We start from the raw sequence: 22,988 nt of genomic DNA, 5'->3' as shown, positions 1-22,988 counted from the left end.
CACATTTAAGCCACTTTTTGCTGCTGAGTTTTGGCTCTTAAAATGGACCATAACAAACAAACTTCCTTCTCATTTAAGCACAACTGCAGTGTCCAGTTCACTACAAATTCAAAGATACTTATGTTGGTTGGGGTTAATTGTCTTACCACCACTGTTAAAATTGTTGTGACCAGATTTCTGCACCACCACCATTCTTGGACTTTGCTCTTGAAGAGTCTCTCTGCCTTTCCTCAAAGTGACTTCTACTTGTGCTTGCACCTCAGCTGTCTTTGCTTGTCTGATAGGTTTCTGCCCTATCAGAAGTTCTACATGCCTAGTCATTGGATACAGACCTTAATAAATTTGTTATGAGAGGCAATACAGATAGTGCATCCTCAAGTCATACATCTCTGACTCTGATTCTCCTCTGCCCTGAAGTTCACCAAAATAGCATTTCAAGCCAAAAAAATATCTGCTGTGAAGGAAGCTTTCTAATTTGTTTAGAATCATGACGAATAATGACCACCTTTTGTTATTTTTACTGATATTTTTACCAGGTTTGACTAACTCTTTCTTTTTCTAAATAAATTATTTCTGTCTATGAAGACAAAAATAATTTATGCGCATCTGTTCAATACATGTTTTAGTAATAGTAATTGTGGCATGTGATGCAAGAAAGCAAGCGTATGAGCTTATGTAGCATTAGCCAAAAAAAAAAAAATTCACACAACCATTCCCTCTAAGTGTTTGTTCAGTTCCTCCTTAAATTTATTTAACCTATCAACTTACACAATGAGAGATGGAAGTTTGTTCCAGCAATTAACCACCTGCTGGGTAAAGGCAAATTTCCACACATACCTACTGCAATGTAAGAATACATGTTTTGTATTGCACTTATCAATATTGTATTTGAACATTGAACTTTTGGTACCTTATTTTAGGCTTCCATGTATGTATTTGCTTATGTTAGATTTATTGATATAGTATTATGATTGTTATTCATTTAATAGTAATATTTATTAATTTAGTAGTGGAAAATTATGCAAAGAAGCAGCCTTATACATCATCCAGCAAAAAAAAAAAAAAAAGTCACTACCCACATTCACAACAATGGATTGAATCTGTTTCAGTAATAATAGTAGTAGTAGTGGCATGTGATGCAAGAAAGCAAATAAAAAAAAATCACACCATTCCCTCCAAATACCTGTCCAGTTCCTCATTAAATTTATTCAACCTATCAACTTCCACAACAACAGATGGAAGTTTGTTCCAGCAATTAACCACCGGCTGGCTAAAGGCAAATTTCCGCACATCTATTCTACATCTGTCTTTTCTTAATTTGAATTCATGCCCCCTTTGGTTTGTAATCTGAGCAAGTGGAAGGATCCCATTAGAATTCAGCGTGCTCAACCCATTCAAGGCCTTATACACTTCAATCAGATCACCGCGCAGGTGCCTAGTCCCCAGCCACTGCAATTTGCAGAACTTAAGCCTCTCTTGGTAAGAGGATCCCTTCGTTCCCCTCACCAATCTTGTTGCCCTTCTCTGCACACGCTCAAGTAAATCTACATCCTTCCTAAAATGAGGCCTCCAGACCTGTACGCAGTACTCAAGGCGTGGCCTGACCATTGCCTTATACAGAGGGACAATCACCTCCTTCTCCCTGCTAGCAAAATTCCTATATATCATTGACAAAACCGCATGACCTGTCCTGGCTGCCTGTCTGCATTGCTCAGAAAACTTCATATCTGACTGCACAATCACTCCCAGGTCTTTTTCATTTTCTACCACCTTAAGTGTAGTACCACACAGTTGGTATGTTTCTCTGGAGTTACTTCTACCCATATGCAGTACTTTGCATTTGTCAAGGTTAAACTTCAGTTGCCACTTCTTAGCCCATCTGCCCAAATTATCTAGATCCTATTGCAGTAGCACACTGCCATTACTGTCATTAACAACAACCCTGCCAACCTTTGTATCATCTGCAAACTTCGACATTAAGCCTGATATTCCTTCATCAATATCATTGATAAATATACAAAACAACAGTGGACCTAACACTGAACCCTGTGGGACACCACTAATAACATTAGTCCACGAAGAGCAACACCCATTGATTACCACCCTCTGTCTTCTCCCACTTAACCATCCTTTTATCCATTGTAGCAACTTACCCTTAATACCATTCTGCTCCAATTTGTACAATAGTCTTCCATGTGCAACAGTGTCAAAAGCTTTTCTGAAATCCAAATATATGATATGAAAATTATTTTTTGCATCCAGTTCCTTTGTAACCACATCATAATATCCTATCAGATTTGTCAGACAAGACTTTCCCTTAACAAACCCATGCTGTGTCTGAATTATTGCTGCAGTCTTGTCTAGATGATCCTGCAATGCATCTTTAACCAGTGACTCCATTATTTTACCCGGAACAGAAGTTAAACTAACTGGTCTGTAATTACTCGTGTCACTCTTCGATCCCCCTTTGTGAATTGGGGATACATTTGCACATCTCCAGTCAGTGGGAACCTCCCCTGAGTCCAAGGATGCTCTCATAACGGGGGTTTGCTTAGACAAACCCCCGTTATAAGACACTCTGATTTACTGGCCCACTCTATTTCCCTGTATAGTTGTTTATTATACTCATTAGAGTCAGGCCTAAAACACACTTCTACTCTTAATTTTGTTTTCCCATTGCTTATGTCACATTATACTGACTCAATACTGCTCTGTCAATGTCGACTGGCAGTACAGGTAACCCTCGTATAACACGGTACTTCTACTTCACGGTTTCGCTCTAACACGATTGATAAATTGCGGCAATCGTTGCACAACATGGTACTTATATATAACGCGGTTTCTTTCTAACATGGTTAGAGAATTTCGGCAAACCTTGCATTCACAACCTCATGGTCCTAGGGGCCTCTGTAGCCAGGTGGGCAGGAGCAGCAGTGCGTAGCACACGCTTCTTGATTAGACTAGGGTTCGAGTCCGTGATCACCAAATACGGAGGATGCGGAAAGTCAGGGAATAACTACCGCATATCCCCGCAGCAATATGGACTTAGTTGCTAATGCTCCCAAAAACCAAATTACAACAACAGCTCATGGTCATTGAGGTTGTCTCAGATATGCCAGACAAGTTGTACTTGCTACCTGGGAGTCTAAAATGCTGATGGAACTGATATTCAGGCGACTTAAGTCAGGTGGACCCAATTTTGGCAAAGTCCGGACGGTCTGTGACAGCCAAATCCTCTGCTTCCACCTTCACGATTGTGGGACTATCAGTAATCCTGGGTATAACCTACATGCACAAGCCCACAGTGGGTGACCACCCAGGTGTGAACCAATGTAAACAGTGGTCGAGGTGTGGCGCCCACACTACATGGAGGAATGCCAACCCTCTGTATTACCAGGCAATACTAGGTGGTAGATGACTCTAATCAACCGGTGCAATACTACCACTTTGCTTATTGGAGGCTTGAAATGGTGTAACCCATGTTTAGTCTCCAGAGCTAAGTTCCGACCAACCCTATCCCATCTCTTTCATCATGCAGTATGACTGATGACTTTGAAGTTATGATGAACATCATGGCAAGATCCAATCTTCCTTACATTTCGAGGGTACAGTTGTAAAATGGTGTTCGCAGGCCGACCGCTAATTAGTATACCAGACCAAACCTATTGGTAACTCTTTAGGAGGCTTCCGGATCAGCTAGTGTATAATCTTTGTTACCTCTACTCTGCCAGATAGTGACTGGAGGGAGTCAAAGTAGTGTGTATGCAGGGAGCATTGTCGAGGTCACATTATGTCAAGAATCTGGGTATATTCTTACCATTTGTATACGCCATATCCAAAAATTTTATTGCTTCATACGGCATGTTCCCCCACCCCCACCTTTACTTACCTAATGAATACCCTATGAATAGTCAAACTAATACAGCAAGCCTTTCTGCAAAAATATCTAAACCTCCCAAACACTTCCTAGGTCATTTCACAAATAAATGTGGTCTGAATTCTAATCTCAATGATGTCCATTTCCACCTGCAGTCTGCCAAACCCCACGTACGTTTTCTGACAGAATCTTGGTTATTGGTTGATTCAAAGAGGGGTCGAGGTGTGGCGCCCACACCACATGGAGGAATGCCGCCCCTATGTATTACCAGGCAATACTAGGTGGTAGATGACTCATCAACCGGTGGAATACCACCACTTTGCTTATTGGAGGCTTGAAATGGTGTAAATTATTTTCTATGATTCCTTTTGTTTCAAAGGTGGTACTTGTGGATATGTCCGTTCAGATATTCCCTGTCAGAGACTTGCTAACTTGGGGTCTTCTCTTTTCGATCTTTTCTGGCTTAAAATCTCTACTTCATTCTGTCAAATTCATCTGTTGTCTCTACCGTTCTCCCAACTCCACTAATCACTTGGAGCTCTTTGACTTCCTCTCTTTGCAACTTGACTTTCTCCAGTCCAACTTTCCTAATAGCGAGGTAATTTTCATTGGTGATTTTAATGTTCACAACTCCAGCTGGCTTCCGTTTTCTAGTCACACCGACTCAGCTTGTCAAGATGTTGTCATTCAGGGTGGAATTCAGGATCATTTGGATCGAATTGAAATTCTCAAGGATACTCAGCATGGTTTTGTAAAGGGAAAATCATGTTTAACAAATCTGGTTCATTATTTTGAAAGGGTCACTCACAAGCTGGATTTTGGAAATAATTTTGACATTGTTTATTTAGATTTCAGCAAAGCTGGTCGATATCGTTCTGTTGTCACTTTGGCCAAGGATAAAGCTGTTCTGCTAGCATCCCATTTTTCTACCAAGAACATTAACACAATCTCATGTGTTAATGATCTTGGTTAAACACCGCACTCTATTCCAAACACACTCCATTCAATGCCTCCTGTGGTCTTCCATCAAAAGGATGTCAGAAGGATTTTGATGAATCTCGATGCTAAGAAAGGTCCTGATGGTATTTCTCCACTTGTTCTCAAAACCTGTGCTCCTGAACTTACTCCTATTCTTTGCCGCCTTTTTTCACTTTCTTATTCCAAAGGTGTTTTTCCTTTTGCTTGAAAATTTGCTCATATCCAGCCAGTTCCTAAAAAGGGTGACGAATCCCTCCCATCCAGTTATTGTCCTATTACAATTACTTCTACTCTTTCTAAAGTAATAGAGAAACCAATTAACCATCAACTCTTATAAACTACCTAGAAACCTTCAGTCTGATCAACGATCGCCAGTATGGATACAGTCAGTGATATTCTGGCTTATGTTACCCATTTATCGGCAAAACCAATGGAAAAGCTTGGTGAAACACAAGCAGTTGTTTTTGACATCTCAAATGCTTTCGATTGTGTTTGGCATAAAGGTCTTCTAAACAAGCTTCCATCTTATGGTTTGCCAACTGTTTTTTGTAATTGGTTATCCAGTTTTCTCTCTGATCACTCACTGAGGGTGATGGTAGATGGCTCTCTGTCTTCTAAGTTTTCCACTAATGGTGGTGTTCCCCAAGGTTCAGTTCTTTCCCCCACTCTTTTCCACTTGTATATTGATGACCTTCTTCCATTGACTGGAAATCCTATCCATTTGCTGATGATAACACATTGCATTCCACTTTCCATTTTTAAAACCGTTGCCCTGCTCAATCAGGTTCAACTTCTCGAATATCCGCTATGAGTTCCTTAAATGCAAATCTCCAGGTAATTCTCCAGTGGGGCAAAGACAACTTAGTTGATTTCAATCCTTCTAAAACTCTTTGTTATCTTATCTCGCAAAAAGGATTCTTCTGCTTCTATGCTTATCTTTGGTGATACTCCGATTTCTAGTCAAAATGATATATCTCTTTTGGGGATTACCCTGACTTCTAATCTCTCTTGGCACAAGCACATTTCAAATATTGCTTCCTCTGCATCTAAAAAACTTGGTTTTCTCTTTCGCTCCCGGCGTTACTTTTCTTCCAAACAGCTGCTCACTCTGTATAAATCGCAGATCCGCCCAGCCATGGAATATTGTTCCCGCATCTGGGGTGGTGCCCCTAAAACCTCTCTCAGGCTCCTAGATTCCATTCAGAAGACGGCAGTTAGGTTAATTAATGACTCCTCTCTAACAGAGTCTCTCCACTATCTCTCTGATAGGATTACTGTTTCTGCTGCATGCCTTTTGTACAGATACTTGTGCATTGGCTTCTATTCTAAATTTAAACAAAAAGTTTAAATTTAAACGAAGTAACAAAAATGAGGATCTTGCAGGGCCTTTCATTTCTGCAAATATGACAGCTTGTCCCCGAGTGCCAATAACTGAGAAAATGGAAAAAGTACTCAGTATTTGGATTGCGATTTCATTAGACAGCAATGTAATTAAACAAAAGGCATTAAAAATTTATAATCATTTAAAAGAAAATGGAGAATCTTCTGTTAACCAGGAGTTGGTTGCTAGTAGAGGTTGGTTTGAGCGATTTAAAAACTGCTTCTCATTACATAATATGAGAAGTCAAGCGGAAAGTGCAACAGCTGATAATGAAGCTTCAATTTCAAAAATTATTGAAGAGTGGATATACACCACATCAAGTTTTCATTGCAGATGAGACGTCTTTGGTGGAATACCCACCAGAATGTTTATTTAAGGTTTTAAGGCATCAAAAGATCGTGAAATGTTACTCATATCCAGTGATGCATCAGGAGATTACATGATAAAACCTATGCCAGTTTGTAGATCCTCTACCCCTTGTGCAATGAGAGGTTAAATAAAAACGCATTATTGGTATATTCAAAAGCAAATAAAAAAGCTTAAACTTAAATTTACAAAGATCTATCAAGCATAAGCAAACAAGGCCAGAGTACTGATTTTTTAAAGAGAGCAGAAGATGCATGAAACCTAGATGCTGCAGAAGTAAGTTCAAAAGGTGAAGATTTTCTGAAACAGAGAAAACTTTCTCGTTTATTTGTGCTTAGCAGCGATGAAGAGAAAGAAAATTAATGTATGTTATTTGACATATTGCACGTTGTATGGAATTCGACAACTCAAAAATTGTCGAATTCGAGTTAATATAATAGGAGGATGCACAAGCTTGAACTTTACATCCTGGGAAAAAACTACATATTTATAAGTAGAAGAAATATATTTATACATATATATATATTTAAATTTTTTTTTTTTTATATATATATATATATATATATATATATATATTTATAAGTAGAAGAAAAAACTACATACTTAACTACTGTTTGGAGCCAGTAATGTGCAGTTTTGTTGCTTTTCCACTAAGTAGGTATAACGACTGGTCACAGTAGAAAAGTGACACATCATCAGAGTTGTAACAGACAAGATTATCTTTGTTGCACTGGTAAAACAATTTTTTGAAATTGTGACTGGGTGATATTTTCTTATTCTATTACAAATCTAAATTAAACTGCTATAACTTTGCAATTTCAGAACTTAAATAAAAGTGACAAAGTACAGTGTTTTTTTTTCTGGCACAAGAGTGAAGGTAACCAGGGGACCATAGAAATAAACACTTGCATTTAGAAATGCTTAGACTGCCAGATCCGTGAACAGTACTGATCTTGAAATTACCTTCTACTCAGACAACTGCAGTGGGCAACAAGAATAAATTCACTGTTGCCACGTACATGCATGCTGTATCTACGTTGAGTATTCAAGCTTGAGTCCATCACTCAAAAGTTACTAATTACAGGACATACACACAAAATGAATGGGATAACATGCGTTCTGTGATAGAAAAATCCATAAAGTAAGCATTGAAATCGGGACCAAAATATTCCTTGGCAGTATGTACATTAACACATTAAGAAACGAGGAATTCATATAGAGTAACTGAAATACCCATGACAATTTCATCAATTTTAAAAATGTTTATCAGCATTATGGGAACAAATCAAAGATGGAAGACAGCGAAAATTTAAAGTTAGGCGAAATCGAGATACTGAACTGAAGGTTTGAAAAATGTAGTCACAGCGCATTCTTCATAAAAATGTCGTACGAGCAAGAGGACTAAAAAAAAATTGTGACTAACAAGAGATTTCAGTCGTCGCAGGGTAAAACTATCGAAACGAAATCAGCGTACACTAAGAAGATACAAATTTCGGATTTAAAAAAAAAAAACCAGATATCCTGGACCTGATTAAAACAAATCATATCCCTAAAAGCTACAAACCGTTTTATGTTTCCGCATTCAAGCCTTAAACTTATTTTGATTAATAAGAGAATTATTGTATTTTTTTAATTAAAATTAAATTTTTTGTGTTTTTGCTACAATGTTCATTTCAAAATATATTTTAATTAACATGCTATTTTTGTCTAAACTATTTCAAAATGTTAATTTTTCTGTACATTTCCTATATTAAAAGTGTCACAACTGAAAAAACAAACAAATAACAAATAAGAAAAGTAACACAACTCAAAGCCATGGTCATGGTATGGCCTCTATCGTAGTCATGCTAACACACCTGTTTGAAAGGTTTATTGCATTTTATCAAGCTGGCAATTTTTTTCTAATCCATTATTAATGCCCACAATTCAGATGAAACCTTATTTTTTGAGTTGTCACTTTTCCATTTGATGTGTGATATGTATCACAGTTTGCAAGATATTTAAGTTATTATTTTTAATAAAAATTTAAGTTTCCAATAATTATAAAAAAAAAAATGGGTTATTTTTGTTAGTGTTTTGAACGTAACCCCTCCCCCCCCCTTTTTTTGTACTGGTTTTTTAGTCCTGTATAACGTGTTTTCGTAATACATGAGATTTTATAGGAACCTAACTACCATGTTATATGAGGGTTACCTTTAATTAATTAACATGCTATTTTTGTCTAAACTATTTCAAAATGTTAATTTTTCTGTACATTTTCTATATTAAAAGTGTCACAACTGAAAAAACAAAGAAATAACAAATAAGTAGTTGTTTAAATTGTTGCTGTGCCCCCCCCTCCATTTATACCAGAGCATTAATTTGAAACTATTTGTAAATTTCATGAGAGTCACTTAAAACTTCCCCATTTCTTATAACTGCAAATCCTTTTGTATATTCAGATATAATCTATATAGATCAGTTCAGAGATTTCAGGTGCCTCCGTAGCTAGGTGGGCAGGAGCAGCAGTGCGTAGCACATGCTTCTTGATTAGACCGGGGTTCGAGCCCGTCACCACCAAATATGGAGGATGCGGAAAGGTCAGGGAATGACGGCCCCGGGTGCCAAGCGTTCCGTGGCCAAGCGATCTCAGTGCGTTTTTCCAAGCGAATTATCCAAAGAGCTTTTGCCAGTACATATTCTGTTTATTTCTGAATACCGTTTTCTTCATTTCATTTTATATTTCAGTAGCTCTTTCGCTCTACAAGTAGTAGGCAAAGGCCCAGAAAAGAAAGACACCTTTCTGTTTCTTTTTCCTCTATTACTAACACAACTAATAGCCGCTTGGTCACCTCGTGGCACTGCTCCTGCCTCCCCGTGGCGGGGCCGGTAACCTGGGTCGTAAAGACAAACCCCCAGGGCCAAAAGGAGCCGACATGGATATAAGTAACTATCCACTGTTAGAGCCCTCGAGCTCAAGGTCAGAAATTCCTGACATTGACCATGACTCCAATCGTCCAAAGCGACTAAGGACGGAAAATCAGAATAAAGACGTGCCGGCATTTCTTATAATGATAATGCACTCGTTATCCATGCAACCTGTTGGCAAATTATCGCCTTTTCTTATACAAAATGTTTGGAATCGGTTTGTGGATCTCCTAAAATGGTTAAGCGTCTCCAATCTGGAGACCTTCTAATTGAAACTTCTAAGACAACTCACTCAGAGAAGCTGTTAAAGTTAACATCATTTAACAGTATTCCAGTGACGGTTACGCCCCATAACACCCTTAATACCTCTAGAGGCGTTATCAGTGAATGGGACTTGCTATCTGTGTCAGAAGAAGAGATAATGCAAGAACTCAGGGAACAAAAAGTGACTCAAGCGCGGAGAATAATGACCAAAAAAGATGGCAACCTACTACCAACCAGGTCCATCATTTTGACATTTAGCACTCCGACTCTTCCATCTTCTGTTAAAGCAGGTTATTTAAACCGCAAGATTCGGCCCTACATCCCAAATCCCATTCGCTGCTTTAAGTGCCAAAAGTATGGCCATTCTCAAACGGCATGCCGAGGCGATGCTGTGTGTCCTATTTGTGGCTCTAAGGAGCATTCCCAAGGTGACTGTACAGCTACCACTCCTACTTGCCCTAACTGTAAAGGAAGCCATCCTGCCTTTTCTAAAGCATGTGACCTTTGGAAAACAGGCAAACAAATCCAGAAATATAAGGTAGAGCATAAAGTCACATACTCAGAAGCAAGGAAGCAAATTCTGTTAACCATGCCTAGCCGATCATACGCATCCGTCACTAAAAATAGCCGGTCAATTTCAACTCAAACAGATGTCTCCATAGAACCAAACATTTCATTTGCCACCTGGGCCAAAACTTTGCTAACGTACAATAAAAAATCTACAGTTAATGAAACTAGCAACACACCAATCAGTATCCCAGCTGATGCCATCTCAACCTTGCCCGAACGAACAAAATCTGTTAGTGTTGAAAATAAAAAGACAACGAAACCACGCCATAGCAACATGGAAATGGAGGTTCAGTCAGAGGACGAAGACACAGTATTAGAACTACAAGCCAATGATACCATGGACACAGGACGCCCAACCTTTCCCAGAAATGAAAAATCAAAACAAAATAGACAGAAACCTCAGAAAAAACAGTCAGATCAATCTTCCTCAAATAAACCCAATCAATGAACAAATTCCTTCAATGGAACTGCAGAGGACTACGCAGTAATATAGATGACCTGAATGATTTACTCATGCGAACTAACCCATTAGGAGTATGCTTACAGGAAACATTTTTATCACCAAAAGTTTCACTCAAATTCAAAAACTATACTATGTTTAGGCGAGACAGGGATTCCGACTCTTCTCGTGGAGGGGTAGGTATTCTTGTGAAAACTACCATGCCATCAAGACATCTCCAACTAGTAACCTCCCTAGAAGTTGTAGCAGTTCGAATAGCAATGGGAATATTATTAACTCTTGCATCTGTTTATATACCACCTAATTATCCTTGTTCCCAGAGTGAACTTGACAGCCTTTTAACACAACTACCACCTCCTGTCTGTTTACTCGGTGATTTCAATGGTCACCATCCATTGTGGGGATCCTCCACTATGGATAAGAGAGGCCAATTAATTGAAACATTCCTAGATAATCATAATCTGACTGTATTAAACACTGGCTCTCCAACTCATATTCAATTACCTACAGGTACAACATCTGCCATAGACTTATCTATCTGTTCAGCATCTCTTTTTCCAAGTATGGAATGGTTTGTGTTGAATGATCCATTCCACAGTGACCATTTTCCCATCATCAGCTCAATTCAAACACAGGTCGTATCATGCCCGAAAGCCCATTTATCTTGGAATTTCCACAAAGCAGACTGGAAAAACTACTCTACTTGTGTCCTACTAAACAAACAGTATGTACAGCAACAACATATTGATGACGTAACCGAACACATTACCAGCCATATATTATCAGCAGCCGAAATTTCTATTCCAAGATCCAAACAGAGCAAGCGGGTACACCAAAACCATTGGTGGAATCAAGATTGCACCATAGCTAAAGTAGAAAAAAACCGTGCTTGGAACCAATTTCGCAAATTCCCCACTACTGCCAACCTTATAGTTTTCAAAAAACTAAGAGCCAAAGCAAGACAAATTAGGAAAAAAGCAAAACGTGACTCCTGGATTAAATTCGCCTCAACTATTAACAAAAATACTGACACTCGGATTATCTGGAAAAAAATACAAGCTCTGAATGGAAAATTTCTACCGTTACAGTCTCCAATAATACAGTGGAATGGGCAGGATCTATCCTCTCCTACTGACATCGCAAATGCTTTAGCAGAATCCTTCTATAATACTTTCGCCTCTACCACTTATGTGACTACTTTTCAGAGAATTAAAACTAATGAAGAACGAAAAAAATTAAATTTTTCCACTAATCTCCCACTCCCATATAACCAGCCTTTTATTATAGCTGAACTCAAAGAATCCTTGAGTAAATCTCCAAATAGTGCAGCAGGACCAGACGGCATTCACTACAGAATGCTTAAACATCTGTGTGAAGCTGATCTGTACACACTATTGCTATTTTATAACAGGATCTTCTCAGAAAACACATATCCTCTCTCATGGCGTCATTCATATATTTGTGCAATACCAAAACCAGGCAAAGATACTTCTCAAGTTCAAAATTACAGACCAATATCATTGACAAGCTGTTTGGGCAAGATCTTCGAAAGAATTGTGCATAAGAGACTCACCTGGATTCTAGACTCCCAAAATCTGCTTTCTGACCACCAATATGGCTTCCGCAAAAACAGGTCCACCCTAGATTTACTTGTTAAAATTGAATCTAACATACGTAACGCCTTCATCAGGAGACAGCATTTAGTTATGGTTAACCTGGATATTCAGAAAGCATTCGACACCACATGGCGTCATGGTGTTATCAAGGATATGCATCAATTAGGGTTGAGAGGCTATCTACCTCAAATTATTCAGAACTTTTTAAAGTTACGTACCTTTCAAGTCAGATATCAAAACTTCCTATCAATATCTCATATTCAAGAAGAGGGTGTCCCACAGGGTTCCATACTGAGTCCAACGCTATTTGCAATTAGGGTCAACAATATATTGGAAGATCTTCCAAAAACTATTGATGTATATATGTATGCTGATGACCTCACGATATCGTGCCAATCACAAAATATGAATTCTATCGAAAGACAGTTACAAATTACTCTAAACAGAATAGAATCGTGGACTTTACGCAATGGATACCATCTTGCTGAACAGAAATCCACTACCACTCATTTCTGCAAACTCCGGTCATTTCATCCTGATCCTGAGTTAAAGATAAAAAATGTGTCGGTTCTTCTGGTTAACACTGTCCGCTTTCTTGGCTTGATACTAGATAGAAAACTGAACTTTCAAGCACATGTGGCCTATCTTCGTACCATCTGCTTGAAGAAATTGAATATCCTTCGGTGTGTGTCATCTATGTCATGGGGCGCTGATCGGCATACTCTTATCCATATTTATAGAGCTCTCATCAGGTCCCGCTTGGACTACGGTTCTCCAGTGTATGACTCTGCAAGGAAGAGTACCTTAGAGCGATTAAATACCATCCAGCACAGTGCCCTTCGAGTTTCTCTAGGGGCTTTCAGAACCTCTCCAGTCCAGAGTCTTTACATTGAAGCCCATGAACCTCCCTTACATCTTCGGAGGAAAACATTGCTTTTGATATATGCCGCAAAAATCCGCAGTCTTCCCTCTCACCCGAATTGGAGATGTCTGTATAATACCGAATGGGAGTCATTTTACAACAGTAAACCAAATGAAAACAGACCTGCTGCACTTAGACTTAAAGAACTAACTCAAACGTGGAATATTGAAATCTGCAATATATATCAGTACATAACACCGCCTGATCCACCGTGGACAAATATCCGTGCAATTTATGATGATTATTTCCAACAGTGGGGAAAGAACACCTTGTGTCCCTTCAATATTGCACAATTACATGAAACTCACTCTGCTTCCAATTCACAGGCCTGTAAGATCTATATAGACGGATCAAAAAACCGAGACCCAAGTAGGCGCTGCGGCTATCTTTCCATCATTCATCGCTTCTGTCTCATTACCCATAGGATGCAGTATCTTCACTGCTGAGCTTTATGCTATTAACTTGGCTCTAGGTCACATTACTCAACTTCTAATTTCGTCTGCCTTAATATACACTGACTCACTCAGTGCTGTCTCTGCCATAAATAGTAATACCAACTCCTCTCACCCTGTAATAAAACAAATCCATTCTAAATTACTTCTGTGTAAAGAGTCAAACCAAACTGTCACTTTCTGCTGGATTCCAGGTCATTCTGGGATTGCAGGAAATGAAAGAGCAGATCTTGCAGCCAAACAACCAGATAATACTCTTCTGCAAACTTTTCAAATTCCATATACTGATTATAAACATATTATCCGTAAAGCATGTTATAATAGCTGGTCATTAATCTGGAAAGGCCATCCAGGAAATAAATTGTACCAAATAAAACCAGAACCAAAGCTGTGGCCCTCCAGCTTCCAGAAAAGCAGACGAGAAGAAACAATTTTAGTAAGGCTCAGGATTGGGCATACTCATCTCACTCACCTCTATTTATTAACTAATGACAGCGCTCCCCAATGTACATCATGTCAAGTACAACTGACCATTCGCCATTTGTTAGTGGACTGTCCCCAATTTCAAAACATCCGCTTAGACACTTTTAAATCAATTACTAATATGCAGAGATCAATAAATTTAATGCAGATTCTGGGAGATGATCCTAATAAAAAAGAACTATTTACTTTCCTAAACCGGATAGGATTATATCATAAAATATAGTTATTATTGAATATTCACCATTAGAAAGACACAATATGGCCCAAGTAGCCTTTGTGTCGTTAAACACAACAACAACAACAACAACAGGGAATGACCACCGCATATCCCAGGAGCAATATGGCCTTAGTTGCTAATGCTCCTGAAAAAAAAAAAAAAAAAAACCCAAATCAGAGATTTCAGGGCCTGTGTACCTGCAACTGTAATTTCAATAACACCTTCAAGCATGGCCATCACAGGGAGTATAGTAGTATATCTGATCCAATTGACTGTGGTTCAAACTCATGTGATTGCTAAGTATGATATGTTCTTGTAAACTGTCCTGTAAACTTTCTGAGAGTATAAGTGGAAAATTTATTTTATTAAGAGATCATTAGAATGGAACGGGATGAATTGAAAATGCAGTTTTTTGAAGTTACAGGTAATGTTTTGACATCAAATATCAAAGGCGACTTAGTGTTATTGGTTGCTTTTCAAATTAAAATCATTTTAAAGAGCTATAAAGGGAAATCACAATGATATCTGCAATATTGTTTAATAAGGGCCAAAGTTATCAGTACTTTTATTATAAACCTCAGACTTTTTTTTTTTTTTTTTTTTTTATACAGACATTGTGAAGGCAAATGGATTATCAGGAGACATTATAATTGGAAAATGAACTAGCAGCTCACTTTGGAAGTAAATGTTAAATGCTTTGCTATAGCAATAGTTTGTGGTAAGAAGATTTAACTGACTTTAGCTTCAAAAATAATTGTTATAAGAGGATTGGCATGTAGATATATAAGGTATAATTACAATAGAATAATATTATAGAAAACAGGAAACAGCCCACAGAAAAATAAAAATAGCAGTTTATAATAAATAAGTACTGAAGCAGAAGAGTAAATAAGTAATTCTGAAGGGGGGGGGAGAATTTATGAACCCTTGCATCTGTTGTCACCTCTGAAGAGAAGTGGAAAGGTTAAAAATACATCATGTACATAAGTCAAAAATTTTCCACAGAAGTAATTGAGTTATTTATAACTTAATAGGTTATGATCAGACTCTGTGATTCACGGTGATAGTACACAATTTTGATTTAATATGGTTGCTTATCATATTTGCGAGACAGTATTTAATAACATGCACAATAATGTAATTAATTCATTTATTGCATTATTTTATTTTTATTATGCAATTAATGGTCTCATAGCTAAATTTAGTTTCAAATGTAAAACTTGCAAGATATGATAAACTTAATATAATATGCACAATAATGTAATTCATTTATTGTATTATTTTATTTTTCTCACTAATAGATTGAAGTAAAGTTTTAGTTAAGTAATATAATATGACGAAATGGTTGGATTTATGCAATTATTGGTCTCATGGTAAATTTTAATTTAAAATATAAAACTTGCAAGATGTGATATGATACACTTATTATCTGAATTCATTTAGAAGTTAAACTTGCCAACACTATTACATCATGATAAATAGTAAAAATGGTATTAATGAATGTTTGAGATTTTAATTTTTGGATATAGCTGATTGTTTGTTTTTTTAAATTGCAGCTGCGTCGGTTTCGTACTTTAACGGATATGGTCACAGATGCAAAGGAATGGCTTAAACATCCTTGGTCGTCTTATTCTTCTTCAAAAAAACAAGTTAGTATATGTGAGCCCTTTTTCTTTTATTCCGTGTGCATTAAAATTAATGAGTTGTCACACCTTGAGTTTCTTGTGGAACTTTTCATTAGAGATTGCAAATGGTATTGCATTATTTATTTATTAATTTTAATGGAAACCCCCCCAAACATGGAAGTTATCAGAAACTGTTGCACTTTGTACCATTCATGTGTTGAAGGCTAGTGTTAGCTTTAGTAGTGGCATATGATACAAGAAAGCAAGCTTACACAGCCATCGGCCAAAAAAAACCCTTCCCATTTCACCTATCCATTTGCTCAGAACGTTTGTCCAGTTCTTCCTTGAATCTATTTAAAAACTGGCACAATGACAGATGGGAGTTTGTTCCAGCAATCAACCACTCACTGGCTAAAGGCAAACTTCTGCATATCTATTCTGCAACAATCTTTCCTCAGTTTCAATTTATGTCCCCTCATAAGCATAATCTGAGCGAGAGGAAGAATCCCATCAGCATTAAGCTTGCTCAAACAATTCAGTGCCTTATACATCTCATTCAAATCACCTCGCATGTGCCTAGTCATCAGATACTACAATTTGAAGAATGCAAATTGCATACGCTGCAATTTGCATTCTTGGTAAGAGCAACTTTTTGTTAACTTCACCAATCTTGTTTCCATTCTCTGTCCTCGTTCCAGCAGCTCTATATCCTTCCTAAAATGAGGCCTCCTTCTCATACAGTACTCAAGGTGTGGCCTGACCACTGCCTTGAGGATAATCACCTCCTTATCCCTGCTAGCAGAATTCCTGTATATCATTGGCAAGACCCTGTGAGCTACTTTTGCAGCCTGTCTGCACTACCCAGAAAACTTTCTATATGACTGCACAATTACCCGCAGGTCTTTTTCATTCTCCACTACTCTGAGTGTAGTGTAGTATCGCACAGTTGGTACATTACTCTGGAGTTACTACTACCCATATGCAGTACTTTGAATTTGTCAATGTTTAGTTCCCACCTCTCAGCCCATATGCCAACTTTTCTAGAGCCTGTTGCAGCAGTGTACTGTCATTATTGTCATTAACAAACCTGCCTGTATCATCTCCAAACTTGGACATCAAGCCTGATTAACTTCATCAATATCATTGATAAATATAGAAAACAACAATGGGCTCTTCACTGAAACTTGGACTCTACTAATAACATTATTCTACAAAGAGCAGTGTCCATTGATTACCAATCTGTCTTCTCGCACTCAACCATCCCTTTATCCATAGCAGCAACTTGCCCTTAATGCCATACTGCTCCGATTTGTACAGCAGTCTTTTATGTATCAAAAGTATCAATAGTATCAAAAGCTTTCCTGAAATCCAAGTATATGATATCAAAGTATTTTTTGCCTCCAGCTCCATTGTGACCACTTCATAGTATCCAATCAAATTTGTCATTCAAATTGCGATTTCTTCCTAATAAACCCATGCTGTCTGTGAACTATAACTGCAGTCTTGTCTAGATGGTCCTGCATTGATGGGGGATACATTTCCATTGTGGTTACGTCTACTGAATCCAAGTATTCTCTCATAATTATGGCTAAGGGTTTGTTTACTTCCTTCGCTGCCTCCCTTAATATAATTGGATAGATCCCATCCTCCCTAGGGACTTTCTTATGTTAACTTCGACAATTTTTTATCCACTTTGCTCTCAGTTATTACAAAATCATTTAGCTTCCTGTTAGAGTTTAATAAGCTTCTGGCCTCCACTTCCCTACAGAATTCCTCATATTTGAATGTAGATGCAAAATATTCATTCAGTTTGTCAGCTACCTGAGCAGGATCATCAACAGTTGAACCATCGATATTAAGTGAACCGATCTGATTCATCCCCTTCCTTTTAGAATTTACATAAGTAAAGAAATCTTTGCTGTTTTTCTTTGCATCCTTTGCCAAAGATTTCTCATAATCTGCCTTCGCTTGCCTAACCTCCGTTATGACTTTATTACAGAATGGCTTCCATGGTGGGCTTCTGTGTCGTGGTAATTTATGTGTCCCATCCATTTTTCTTCTCTTACATGAGTCTCTTTAGTTCACTTGACATCCATTTAGGCCTAAACCTTGTACAGTATTTCTTAGTTGATGTGAAAAGCCTAGTAGCTGCCAAGATAAATTCCTTGAATGCTTCCCATTTAGAATTTGCTGTTGGTAACATCATCAGTTGGTCCCACTTTATAATTTAAAAACTGTCTGAGACTACTGTAGTCACCTTTACAAAAGCCTAAACACTGCTCTTTATCCCTGATGCATCTTTAAGTAAATTTCACATCAGTACACTTCATCAATATCATTGATAAATATAGAAAACAACAATGGGCTCTTCACTGAAACTTGGACTCTACTAATAACATTATTCCACAAAGAGCAGTGTCCATTGATTACCAATCTGTCTTCTCGCACTCAACCATCCCTTTATCCATAGCAGCAACTTGCCCTTAATGCCATACTGCTCCGATTTGTACAGCAGTCTTTTATGTGCAATAGTATCAAAAGCTTTCCTGAAATCCAACTGTTGAAAAAAGAAGATATCTGTTGACATCAGACTTCTGTATATTGTAATTTTTAGAAATATGTATGAAAGAAGGTTGTTCCTGAAAACAGAAGTAGCAGAGGTTCTAGTTCTGGTATTAATGCATTAATATCTATTTACCCAAAGATCAAACTGGCCAAAAGATGTACAGTGCACTTGGAAATTAGAGTGCAAAAGCAATTCAAGCAAACAGTATTGTTGCTAAGAGTCACCAGAAGGACATAAACATGCTCTCAGTATAACTTGTTATTTTATACATTGATTTAAGTTTTACAACAACTAAGTTTTACACCACAACACTACGAGCTCAGTAATTAAGGATAAAATTACAAATTGCAAAACTCAATACTATAAGTCAGATCGAGAGTTTAACAAGTCATGTCCAAATTTTAATCCAATTTTAATATCCAGATAGAATTAATGAATCTGAACAAGTAAGAATCACGAACTTCAGACATTAAATGTCAGTTACTAATGGATTACACTCCAGCCGCTGGAACAAAAGTTGTATTAATCATAGCATAGCAGTGTAAATAGTCCTGCTTCCTGTAAAGATATCATGGGCAAACTGGTGAAGTGCAATTTAGGAATCCTTGTCACTTACCAACAAAGTTTCTTGACTGAGAGATAGTGTAGCAACTGAAAGACGAAGGAAATCTATAAGATTGTTGTATAGTGGACAAGTAAATAAAATGTGGCTCCAATTTTCATTTTCACCCCATTGGCATACTTCCATTCTAGAAAGACCAAATTCGAAAAGTGTTTCACTCAGGGATCTGGTCCCGTCAGGATAAATGATGTGTTCAAGTCTAGATAAAACCATGCACTCATTTGTTTATTCATATAAAATGTGACCTCACCAAAAAAAATCCTAGTAACAGACCCAATAGATGACATATCCCAGTTGGTTTGCCAAAGATATTTTATTCCATTGCATTCTTGTTTAACATCTGATTGAGTATCCATAGCCAAACCCATAAATTCCATGGGAATTTTTTTTTAATTCTGTAACAAAGACCTATATAGGTGACAGGAAGATCCAAAAGTAATGCAGCTGCAAGAACTTGCAAAGTGGACGTTGCAACAGTTCGTTTAATAGTAGCAAGCTTAACACAAACGTAACCGTTCCAACTTTATGGAACCATGTGCAAATGGCGTAGTTGCTATAGGGAATAAAACGGCATTGTAATAAATTCTTGTGTATCTAGAAAGGCCCCAATCAGTGCGAGAAATTTTGACAATAACACTGGTGAATCTTTTAATCTTGCTTGTAACATTCATTAAATGAAAAATGAAGTTGAACCTTGAGTCTATTGTTATTCCCAAGCAATTTAGTTTCAGAAACAAGTGGCATCCTGTTATTGTTGATCCTCTTTACTAGAGGAGGCCGTTGAGGATTTAAGTGTGAACCAAAAATCATTTTAATTTCAGCTGGGCTTATTGTCAGTTTATTGTCCTTGGTCCATTGAAAAATATTTTGAAGAACATCATTAACAGTGATTTCAGTAGCAGATCTGGAAGAGCTGTGAATTAAGATGGAGAGGTTGTCGGCATAGGCGACAATTTTAGTACTGTTAAAGCAACTGGAGATCCAATCTTGTAACAGTGTATTCCAAATGAATTTTCTGAAATTTTGATTTCACTAAAATGTAATGGTTACTAAATTAGTTCATAAAAAGCTGGTATTCTGGGAATGAAGTAATCAGCAGAATACCAGCTTTTTATGGTATACCAGCTGTTACTAAGTAATCAGCTGGTATTCTGCTGAACGAAGATGTTAGAGGGCGCTTTGCCACCAGAGGGAATCAAAAGCACCCTTGAAATCAATAAAGATGCTGAGTATTATATATATACATTGATGTGGAACTCTGTGTTGAGGACGAAGATCACAAGCATGTCCTCACAGGATTGCCCTGCACAGAAATCATGTTTAGATTGAAGAATATCAGTGATACCTAAGGTCATAAGCTGCTGTAGCAATTTCCCATGGTTCGCCAAGAGTGCTACAGACCTGTAGGACCTGGGATTGCAAGCTGGTTTATCCGCCTTTTTTTTTTTTTTTATCAATTTTAAAAGTGCAGTTTTTCGCATATCAGGAGAGTCCCACTCAAAGACATTTATTATAAAGCAAAAGCAGAACATGTGGACAAAGTTGCAATAATCTAATGATGAAAACATTTTAAACCTGGTCCAGCCCTGGGCTGGACCAGGTTGAAAATATTTTTATCATTAGATTTCTTGATGTTAATCTTTTTGGCAACTAAAGATAACTCATAAATAATAAATTCTTCTGTTTGAATATTGCTAATATAAGACAATTTGCAGCTTGAATGTTCATATGTACAGTAGAATCAGTAGATGGATCATTGATAGGAAAAAGTCTGTCAAGAATGAAATTTAGTATATTGGTCCAGTCAGTGGTTTCCATGGAATTGTCACTAACAGTTTCATAAATTTCAAAAGAGAAAGCATTATTACTTGCTCTTCTGTAAATACAGTCCCAAGGGTCAGTGTTGCCAGAGCTGTGAACAAATTCTATCCATGTTTCTTAAGTGAAATATATTTGGAATGGAGATAAGCAACATCATCAGAAGGCCAATCTCTATTTTAACAGTGGTATTTGCAATGGGCATGGTGTACTCTTTTCTTAAAGAAGAAAGTTCTGAAGTCCACCAGGAACAAAGTCCTCAAATTAACCCATTTCTTTCTAGTTGATTTATAAAAAGCATTAAGAAACAATTGCTGTAATAAAGCAGCCATTTCAGCAGCTGAGAGAGGATCCAATGATGAAAAGTCATCAGCAGGAAAGTCTAAACAAATGGGAAAAGTCAAACAAGTCCCAGTTTATATGATTTGTTGAAAATAAGATTAAATCCGGCTGTAATGAAGATTGATTCTCAGGATTGATGAAATCTGTAACAACAAAAAACAGGACCCATTGGTCCAATCAGCAATTACCTCCCAATCACTAACAATAGCTCTAAAATGAGAATTGGTTAATGTAACATCAATTTGATTCTCCATCAGGACTGGAAAATGTTTATACTTGATGAGGTGTTTTTATTACATTTAAGTTGTTGTTGATAATGGAGTCCTCTAATATGAGACCATGAGAATCAGTGCCATTGCCATACCAAAGTAGCGATTTAGCATTTACATAGGAGGTTATAACATTTTGTGGATCTAAAGATTTTAAAGCTGCATCCAGGTTGTTTTATGAGTAATTCAAGTCTTCTGATTAAGGGCAATATAAGGATATTAGATAAAAATTTAAGTTCAAGTATATAACTAAAACACAAGTAGCCAAACTATTGCATAATCCACTGATAACAGAATCATTATTTAGTATGACAATATAAATTTTAGGGGCAGGTTGAATTAAATCGGGGGTGGGCAGAAGGGGCATATAATCCCTTAGCCGAAAAATTGAAATTACTGAAAAATAATGCAGGAGGCGTTCTTTTAAAAAAAAAAACCTGAAAATTCTGGTTGCCAAGGACCCCCCCCCCCCTTACGATGATACCTGAATATGCCACTGACAGTGATCACAAAACAGTGTTCAGGTACTATATCGAAGATGGAACAGCTGTTAATAATATGGATGGAAAATTAGATTCAGAAGCGAGTGTCCCTGAGTCTAATGACCATTCAAGCAAAAGCAACACTTATTTATAAATATATTAAGGATAAGTACGGCGAACCCCAACCCAAGTTCCTGGCAAGTGATGGGTGGTTTAATAGGTTCAAGCATCGCGCTGGTTTCCACAACATTTCATTGAATTAAAAGATCTAATTCAAGAAAAAGGCATTAAGAAACAATTGCTGTAATAAAGCAGCCATTTCAGCAGCTGAGAGACGATCCAGTGATGAAAACTTTTAATCATCGAAGGTGGCTATTCAATGCAGCAAATTATTAATGTTGACGAGACTACTCTGTATTGGAAAAAAAAAACGCCAGAACGAACATACATTTCCAAAGAGGAAAATACAATGCCAGGTTTTAAGACGTCAAAAGATAGGGCTACGCTCTAGCTTGAGCAGGAGATTACAGATTAAAACCACTGCTTGTGTACCATTCTGGAAATCCTCATGCATTTAAGGGCATCAATAAAGCCACCCTACCCTTGCATTTCCGATCGAACCAAAGAGCATTGGATAACAATATCTCTCTTTGAGGATTGGTTTAAATGCTGCTTCATTCCCGAGGTTGAAAAATATTGTAAAGATAATGACGTTCCTTTCAAGATTTTGCTTCTATTAGATAATGCTCCTGGACATCCTATGCATCTAGA

The 22,988-nt window shown here is 37.4% G+C and overlaps 1 protein-coding gene across 2 annotated transcripts in view; it reads left to right on the top strand.

Annotated features, from left to right (window-relative positions):
* The window catches only part of LOC150085466 (nucleolar transcription factor 1-A-like), a 451,866-nt gene that overhangs the window by 91,971 nt on the left and 336,907 nt on the right, over positions 1-22,988 (top strand). For both annotated transcript variants that reach the window (XM_090374048.1, XM_090374049.1), the window contains exon 4: positions 16,050-16,142. In XM_090374048.1, coding sequence (XP_090230174.1) covers positions 16,050-16,142 — 93 coding nt within the window. The remainder of the gene's footprint in view (positions 1-16,049; positions 16,143-22,988) is intronic.

The sequence above is a fragment of the Mastigoproctus giganteus genome, chromosome 5, assembly GCF_048544385.1.
Source record: "Mastigoproctus giganteus isolate SK-2022 chromosome 5, ASM4854438v1, whole genome shotgun sequence".
NCBI lineage: Eukaryota > Metazoa > Arthropoda > Arachnida > Uropygi > Thelyphonidae > Mastigoproctus > Mastigoproctus giganteus.
Note: the sequence above shows the minus strand (reverse complement) of the source record. Positions and strands in the feature narration are given on the sequence as shown.